This window comes from Ochotona curzoniae, unplaced genomic scaffold (assembly GCF_017591425.1).
Source record: "Ochotona curzoniae isolate NIBS_2020 unplaced genomic scaffold, NIBS_Ocur_1.0 contig_3498, whole genome shotgun sequence".
NCBI classification, from domain to species: domain Eukaryota; kingdom Metazoa; phylum Chordata; class Mammalia; order Lagomorpha; family Ochotonidae; genus Ochotona; species Ochotona curzoniae.
Genome location: NW_024465885.1, coordinates 14,562,968 through 14,572,669, shown reverse-complemented (window position 1 = coordinate 14,572,669; position 9,702 = coordinate 14,562,968). Strand labels below are relative to the sequence as shown.

Genomic DNA, 9,702 nt, shown 5'->3' with positions numbered 1-9,702 from the left:
TAGCACTAGCCATTGTGGCTACTTGGGAAGTGAACTAGCAGATGGAAGGTATCTCTCTCTCTCTGTTTCTCACTGTGGATTTGAGTTTTAAATAAGTAAATAAATTTAAATGTTGTTTATTTTATAATAATATGAATATATTATTTACTTTTATCTGCATCTTAATTTTTTCAAATGAATGTGTAGCCTGGTAATTCCCAATTCAGTTAGCTTATGTTTTAGGTTAGCTTGAGTGAATTTTATTGCATTATATGATCGTACTGTGCTTTATCAAACAGTTGTACAAAAAATGTGTCCAGTGTTTTTCACCTTGAACAGGGTGAGAAATTTGGTTACTAAGGTGATTAATCTTGTTTACTTCTAGACTAATTTCAAAATTGAGACCCACTATTTTCTATTAATGCAGTTATTATTTTACTGCTAGATAAAACTTGTCAGTGTCTTCTTATACATTTCAAATTAGATTAGAATGTATTTATGGAGTCTCTAAGTTTTTGCATGGAACTTCCTGTCTATTCTAATGTCACAAAATTGGTAACGTGAGTTATGGCTTTATTACATTTTGATATGAAAGTATTTTGACTGTTCTTACTCTTTATGTTTCTCTTGGCAATAATGGAAAATTTCTCCTGCATATGAATCTCAAAAAGTGAATACAGTTGTAAAACTATATAAAGAGGAATGGCATTATGTTTATGTTTCAATAAGGCCAATTATTATTAGCACTTTTTTACCAAAGACAAGTTTTGTATTCTGTGTGAGTAACCATATGAAAATAAATATTTAAAGCCACTAAAATGATTAGAAGCACTTTAGGGAATAATATGATTACATGAAAATATTGCTAGTTCCATGATTATTTTATGACAGTTTCCTGACTACTCTCCCACATTTTAATAATTGTCTAGGTCAGCCATGGCAGAAGAAAACAAGACTCTGGTGAATGAGTTCATCCTCACAGGACTTACAGATCATCCAGAGCTGCAGAAACCCCTGTTCTTGGTATTTCTGGTGACCTACCTCGTCACCATGGTGGGCAACCTTGGACTGATGGCTCTCATCTGTAAGGATCCCCACCTTCACACCCCCATGTACTCCTTCCTTGGCAGCTTAGCCTTTGCAGATGCCTGCACTTCTTCCTCTGTGACTCCCACGATGCTTATCAACTTTTTATCAGAGAATCATGAAATATCCTTTTCTGGCTGCATTGCTCAATTTTATTTTTTCGGTTCCTATGCAACGACAGAATGTTTCCTCCTGGTTGTGATGGCTTATGACCGCTATGTAGCAATATGTAACCCTTTGCTTTATTCTGTGGTAATGTCCAACAGATTATGTGCTTGTCTGATAAGTGGATCATTTGTAATTGGTTTCATTCATTCAGCCATTCATGTGGGTTTACTAGTAAGATTATCTTTCTGTAGGTCCAATATCATACAATATTTCTACTGTGAAATTTTACAACTGTTCAAAATTTCTTGCAGTGACCCTACTATTAATATACTCCTGGTGATTGTTTTTTCAGCTTTTGTACAAATCTCCACTTTTATGATGATTATCATCTCTTACACCTGTGTCCTCTCAGCCATCCTGAAGAAGAAATCTGAGAAGGGCAGAAGTAAAGCCCTCTCCACGTGCAGTGCCCACCTGCTCTCTGTCTCTTTGTTCTATGGCACTCTCTTCCTTATGTATGTGCATCCTGGGTCAGTACCCACTGAAGAGCAGAACAAAATGTATTCTGTGTTCTATACAATAGTTATTCCCCTGTTGAACCCTTTTATTTATAGCCTGAGGAATAAAGAGGTCATAGGTGCCTTGAGAAAAATAATGAAGAAATAAATAAATTGAGACAACATTCAAATTTATTTGCCTTCTACTAGAAAAAAATCCCAAAGCTCTATAGTGTGGACATGACTCTCATTTCACTACGTCATTGGTTGTCAGAGGAGTCAGTGCTGTTTATGGGAAGGATTTCAGCTTATATTATGCTTCCTTGATTATGGAAGCATAATATATCAGTGAAAATTTGATAATATTATCCACAATTGAATTATTATAAAAGCAAAACATACACAAAATAAGACTCTGCTTTCTATTGGGGAATTTACATTTTGAATATTAGCTGTTTTCTAGGGATTTCCAAAATTACAATTAGTAGCAAGAAATTTTAGCAAGAAACACTGAGATATATTTACTGATAATACCTCTAATTCAAATTGCCATATGTGCTTCCTTATATCAACACACTCTAGGTCAGTCCTATATACCTGCAAATTAATAAGGCTTAATTGGTGTCTGCCACACACAATAACTCGCTGACTGATGAAACACAAGCTATGTCTCTTGGTATGTTTACTCTTTAAGAACAAAATTCAGAATCACTGAACTTTTATTTTAATGGAATTTAGTTTTTATTTTTGAAAGGTTTACTTATTTTTATTACAGAAGCTGATTTACCAAGAGCAGAAACAGAGAGATATATCTTTCATCAGTTGATTCACTCCCCAATGACTAGAGCTGATTCAATCAGGAACCAGGAATTTTTTCCAAGTCTCCCATGCAAGTGCATGACCCTAAAGCTTTGGGTCATCTGCTGCTCCTTTCCCAGGCTATACGTAAGGAGTTGATGACAAGTTGAGCAGCTGAGACATGACCATTACTCAAATCCAGTGCCCGTACTTGCAGGTATAGGATTATGGAACTTGTTGAAGGACTATACTATTGTGGTAATATAGGGAAAATCAGTACTGGTGGGAGATGTTGGGAATGGTATGATGGGGGGGAATACCTAAGCTTATGGAATGATAAAAAAAATCAAAAGTGTATAAATTAAAAAGTTAATACAACCTGCAAGAATTAATGGCACCTACCATAGCCAAACATGACAAAAGTGGAGAATATTTCAATAAAACCACAAAACTAACAGAGAGAAATCCACTGGTAAAATCACATGACGAATTCACAATCTATTGATCTTAACCCTGAATTCTAATGTCTTAAACTTACCGGTCAAAAAAACTTAGATTAGTTAAATGGATCAAAAACAGGACTCATCTATCTGTTGCCTACAAGAAACATTCTCACCAACAGAGATACATGAAAATTGAAAGTGAAGGGATGGAGTAGGATATTCCAGGCCAATGGAAACAGGTGGCTACATGAAAAAATTAGAAAGACACTGGGTAAATGAACTAACTATATTAATCTGAAGGAACTATAAAAACAGTTGAAAAATAATCCCAGATTAGCAGAATAAAAGAAATAATCAAAATGAGGGCGGAAGGGAACGAAATAGAGACAAAAAAAAATCCAATACATAAGATGAATAAATCACAGAACTGGTTCTTTGGAAAAGAAAAAAACAGCAAAAATAGATTCCCCACTGCATCTTATTGGTGCAGATTTGGTTTATGTGGATCTTGATTTGCATCCAGTGGTTGAGTTTTGAGAAGGTCTGTCTGGGGACCCAAGGTATGTGAAATGCAAATGTTTTACCTGTTCAACATTCCTAATTACAGTTATTTGGGTAATAAATTGGCTAAATATACATTTATTTTCAGAAGTGATGTGTTTTAATGAACTGTGCAGCTTCAAGCCACCAAGACACGGGCTCTCCCCATTCCCCTTAATATTTTCAGCTCTTCTGTGGAAGAATTCAACCTGGATGATGATAGGCTGCTCCTGGAGCTTTCCTTCCCCAGGACTCTGTAGCAGCCTGACCACACCACTTCAGTGATGTTGGCAACTCCAGTCTTGTTCTTGGCAGCATTGACTGGTTTCTACTAACTGGCCATTGTCCTCAACTTATTGAAGTTGACAGTTGGACAGAAGCTCTGGTTCCTCTTCAAGTGGTAATGTCTCATTCCAACGTTCCCAAGGAAACCTGGATGATAGTTGTTGAAAAAGTTGATGCTGCAGTGGTCACGATGTTACCAGCTTCCCCCTTCTTCTTGCTGCACCACCCCATCCCACACATGCTTCCGGGTGCTTCCTGTTCTGTGGATGTGGCTGTGGCTCACATGGCAGTGCAGTTTCTCAATCTTCTTCAGTTTGGCTGGCATGTTGGCTAGGAAAAGTAAATATACATTTTATACTTACATAACATATTTTGAAAATTTGCTTGTCCTTGTACACTTGAAGTCTGCTACAGTGATCTGATGATTAAGTGATACTTTTGTAGGTGAACAAGTAGTGAAACTATTTTTGAAACTTTGGTGGTGCAGTGGCTGCTTGATGGATTGGTTGAAGAGTTGTTAGTTTTTTAAGGCTAGTTATGACAAATCTCCTAAAGGGAACTTATAGAGCTTCAAACCTTCAGGATTAAGTGAATTATATTAGAAGACAAATGTAAGCATGGAAGATTAAGGACAGCTTTAGTGTTAACAACAGCACTAAAAAGGTGGAAATACTGTTAAGAGAACACCAAGAGATAGAATGGGGCAAATATGTAAAACAGAAGAGTCATGAGATGTTTCATTTGGAACCTGGTAGATACTGCATTTACTAACCAACTAGAAGTTAACATGCTCACTACTCAAGACAGGGAATACAGGGGCAAAGAGTCTCAAAGAATAGAGGGGTAATTGAAAAACCGAAGCCTGTTTCAATGAATAAATATTAGAAATAAATAAATATTAGAAGTTTTTGGTTAATCCTGATGACCAGATTACATAGTCAAGGAAGTGATACAGATTTTTAAAATATTTTTTATTACTTGAACGGAAGAACAAGAGAATGAAAGAGGGAATGGAAAGAGAGAGAGAGAAAGAAACTTCTTTCAGTTTACTCCCCAAATTGTTACAATAGGCAGATGTATGCCAACCTGTAGTTAGGAGCCAGGAACTCCATCTTGATCTCCCAAAGGTGGCAAAGGCTGAAGTATTTGGACCATCTTTCACTGCCTTCCCAAATGCATCAACAGGTAGCTGTATCAGAAATGAAATAGCCAGGATTCAAACCAGGACTCTACTATGGGGTGTTGGGGCATTGCAATTGGTAGCTTAACCTGGTATTCCACAAAGCCAGTTCTAAGGAATAATATTGCAGAGTAGGAAGCCCACTTAATCTAAATGTAGGCATTCAGTTCTCACGACTTGGCTAATAGATGTTTCTGAATACATTTCTGCCCGAGTCCAGCTCCAGCTGAGTTCGGAACTCGAGAAGAGTGCGTGGATGAGGTGTAAAGAGGAAAGAAAGAGACGGACCACTAGGACTTCATGATCATAATAGACAATGCACAAAAGCTGTCCGCTTTATTTATACAAAATCAGTCAAATTCTGGCTCAGACTTTTTATGTCATGACCAAGTGGCTGTTTCTAAAGATAATTCTGCCATTTGTTTTACCTAAAAACAATAGAAGTTCCTGCTACAATTCTTATTCTACTACTCAATCTTGTATCACAAAGAAAAGGAGAACTTAAAGATCAAGGAAAGAATGAAAGCCTAAATACAGGTCCCTTGATTAGCATAGGTTCAATGGGGACAGCCAAGACAGTAGGGATGATAAAGGGCCCGTTTTACAAGATATTGACCTCCAAGCTCAGGCTGAGCAAAAGGTTAACCTCGCAGTAGCAAATGCCAGGATGGATTAGAATTCTTCCGCAGGGTGGTCCAGTGTCCATGCAAAAGAAGGTGGAGCTGTATTCAGGTGGTTGTAGAGACATTCGCCGGGTGGGCCCTGCCAAACAGCGGGAAATTCCTTGTGGCCCTGCCTGCAATGGAACACTCTTCACCCCCTCATATCCCCCACATCTACTGCACGGACCCCAACACATTTCTCATTCCTAATAACAATATACCATTGCTAAAATAGCTGATCTTGGAGAGGATGTTTGCCTAATTCATTCAGCTAATGCTATATAAAATGTCTCTTTAGATGGCACAGAGATAGTCTAAGTGCTGGCACCTTGATTGAATATAGATAAACTATAGAATGGCTCTTTTTTAAAGTATGGTTTTAATTTAATGCAAAAATCTTCAAAATGCCTGTAGTTTTTAAATTTTATTTTTAATTTATTTTTATTATCTTATGATTCAGTTCCTTTGGCTCTGGGATTTCACTTTCTCCCACTCCAAGGCTCTCCCCCCCAAAAAATTGCTAACATTTTTTTTTTAAGAAATGAAGATTAAAAACAAAATTTCAAAATCATTGAGATGTAGTAGAAACAGTATTGAAGGGGTTATTGATTTTATATTTTGCATGAAGTTTTCTTATGTCAGAGAGAGCATATATTTGTCCTTTTGGGAATGACTTATTTCACTGAGCATAATGGTTTCTAGTTGGGACCATTTGGTTGTAAATCATAGAATCTCATTCTTTTTAATGGCTGAATAGTATTCCATACAGTAGATGCACCACAGTTTTGTTATCCACTCCTCTTTTGATGGGTATCTGGGTTGAAAATGACATTGAGGTTCCACCTAACACCAGTGAGCTTGGCCATTATTCAGAACTCCACTGACAACACTTGTTGGTATGGATGTGGGAAATAAGGTACCCTCCCTCACTGTTAGTAGGAGAGTAGGCTAGTACAACAAATATGGAAGTCAATATGGAGAGTGTTAAGACAACTGAAAATTAATATGCTGTATGACCCAGCTAACCCATTTCTGGGAATATGCCCAAGGGAAATGAAATCTGTAATCTGTAATCTACAATAACAAAGACATGGGAACAACCCAAGTGCCCATTCAAAAATAGAATGGCTTTATTTGCAAAATGCCCCACACACAAACTAACAAAGTCGTTGTTAATGATAATCATCATGTTTGTATCTTAACATAATTGTTTTCAGAATATTCGATGTTAACAGATCATCATGGTAAATATGTTAGCAAGGATATGCCTGGGTCTAAGTAATGGGCAAATATACCTATGGCTTCCAAGAGAAAAAGAATGGTTAAAAAACTGTTTAGAAATAGGAATGTGTTTATGTGGTGACTAATGAAACTATAGTGTAGAAATGAATTGGCAAATATACTTTATAAAATATAGTGATGAATTATTACAGATGAAGTGGAAAACTGATAGTTTTGTTCTTAGAACTTGTCTTGACATAAAGGTGCTGATGCATTTGCTCTATTTATTCTTTTTTTTTAAAGATTTATTTTTATTATTTTTTTATTGGAAAGGCGGATATACAGAGAGGAGAGACAGAGAGGAAGATCTTCCGTCCAATGATTCACTACCCAGGTGAGACGCAACGGCTGATACTATGCCAATCCGAAGCCAGGAGCCTCTTCCGGGTCTCCCACACTGGTGCAGGTTCCCAAAGCTTTGGGCCGTCCTCGACTGCTTTCCCAGGCCACAGGCAGGGAGCTGGAAGGGAAGCGGGGCTGCCGGGATTAGAACCGGCGCCCATATGGGATCCCGGGCGTGCAAGGCGAGGACCTTAACCACTGCGCCACCGCGCAGGGCCCTAGAGCACCAGATTTTATATGTAAATTGACATGATCATGATACCATCAAATGTGTGATGTGTAAGGGGGAATGATGGCGTAAAGTGCAATTTCAAATTTTTAAGTCTAGAATTATCTACAGTGTCTTGATATTTATGATTCCAAAGTCTGTAATACCTGGGGGATGATCTGGGTTTCTTATACATATCTAAATAAGCAATGCCCAGTTGAAGATCTTCACTGAGTCCTACAGGGAATCCTCAGGAACTCTGGGGGATTTCATTTATCCACACAAAGATGCACAGTTCAATGGTGCTTATGTTGAAAGCAAATGAATAAAAATGACATTTACTGGGGCATAGAGAATTAAGCTTCCAAAAGGAATCTGAGTTCTGAATTGCTATGTGTATAATGGTCATTCCTGTGCTAGTGTGCACTTTTTCTGATTGAAACAGCCTAATATTTTCAAAGATCATCATCATTTCTTAGAGGATATTGGTAAGAGATTATTTCTACAACATTCATTATTATTGACAATGGAAATTGAAATTACTGTTAAATTCATAATAATTTTGGATTATCTTGATAATATGCCAGGAATGGAAAACAAAAGGCTCACAATATTTACACTTTATATTAAACACTGAAATCTGGATAATAAAGCATCGGTGAGATGAAATGTTCCCTGTAACACCGATTTAGTATCTTGTTAAATCAGCCACAATGACTTTTTGTGTGCTGATGCTCTAGAGTATTAACTGATTTAAAACCGAGTTTAAAGATTCAAATGATAACAATACATAGGAAATAATTCTGATGATTTTTATGTAAGGATGCATTTTACACAATCACATTTTCTGAATAAAACTTCTAAGGCTATAGCAATTAAATGTTAATTTTTTGGTAGCGAGCATTGTGGCAGAGCAATTGGCTTTCTGACTGGGATGTCTGGTTCACACATGAAGTGCCTTCTTTCTGTGGGCACACACCCTGCGGAATGAAGGATCCTGTGCTTGGACTCTGCACCCCTTGGGGAGGCCTGGATTAATCGCAGGGTCCCTGGCTTTGACCTGGTCCAGCCCAGGCTATGGTGAGTGTTTGGGGGAGTGAATCAGCAGGAGTTGGAGGCTATCTCTTCTCCCTTTCTTTCTCCCCTCCTTTATCTCTGCTTCTATTACTCTACTTTATAAACAAAAACAAGCAAATAAACATTAAAAATGCTAACTTCTTTATGTATCACTGCTTCTCATAATAAGTTCATTAAATTATATGTTGTGTAATGCAACATACATTACTTATGTAATGTAGATATTTCAGAAACATATGCATTTAAGTATATAAAAGTACATATATTTCATTTTGTATATATGTGTGTGTGTCAGAAAATACGAGAAAATGCCCTCCCCCTACTCTACTTAGCAATTATGGCTTAAAAAGTACCCATACAAAAATCAAATTTTTAATTGTTTTGTGATTTAGGATTGTATTGAAGGAAGCTATTTCAACTTAAAAATCTATTTATGTTTTATTATTGATATTTGCTCTCTGTATTCTTAATATCTAGTCTAGTTAATTTTGTTCTGCTAAAACTTGAGAGAAAACCTATTGAAGAAAGTGATCTCAGAAAATTAAAAAAAAACAGCAAGAGATCCGTAGACATTAAGTTCTAGTGGACATAGTAACAAAGGACACACAACATTTAAATACAGAATGAGCTTTCAGATGATGCCAGTATGATTGTAACTAAAACAAAATTTATAAAATAAAGTATGGTCAAAGTATTTATCATATGCAAATTCTAGGAAAATAAACCTTTAAAAATATATTTGTTTTACTCGCCTTCAGTGTTATGAGAGATTGCATAATGATAAGAGCAACAGAAAAGTCATAAATTGTCAATTTATTAATGTCTTAGAAAAGTACGTTTTTGTTTAACCTTTGTTTTTTTCTTGCTCACAATGTAGCACAAGCCAAGACTGATGATGACATCACCTTTAAATATCTTCTTTTTCTGTCCTCAGGTGTCTGTGATTTTCCTTCTTCCGTTTCCTAGCCGTTTTTACCCTCCCATCCAAGTGCTAGTCAGGCCTGATCCTGCTCAGCTTCTAAGATCATCCATACTGTTCTGTTATTCTCTTGGCTGCCTTTCTTTTACTCTCCTGCTTTATTTTCACTCTGCCAAGTTTGTCTTGCCACTCTGCACCTTCTCCCCACTGAGTATTTTCCAGTCCTCACTTGTCATGTAACCACCATTTCTTTGGAAAGTTTCGCTTAAAATATTTCAACTGTATTGTCACTTATTT

General features: G+C 36.8%; 1 protein-coding gene and 1 pseudogene across 1 annotated transcript; one reads left to right on the top strand and one right to left on the bottom strand.

The window, feature by feature from the left end:
• Positions 1-915: 915 nt before the first annotated feature.
• Positions 916-1,839, top strand: LOC121156859 (olfactory receptor 5AC1-like). Its single transcript, XM_040980843.1, has one exon. The coding sequence runs from the start codon at positions 916-918 to the stop codon at positions 1,837-1,839; it is 924 nt and encodes a 307-aa protein (XP_040836777.1).
• Positions 1,840-3,408: 1,569 nt separating this feature from the next.
• LOC121156950 lies at positions 3,409-4,061 on the bottom strand (annotated as a pseudogene).
• Between the last annotated feature and the right edge of the window lie 5,641 nt (positions 4,062-9,702).

Excerpts from the sequence above, each read along its gene's own strand:
- LOC121156859 (XM_040980843.1), top strand. The coding sequence starts at position 916 with ATGGCAGAAGAAAACAAGACTCTGGTGAATGAGTTCATCCTCACAGGA.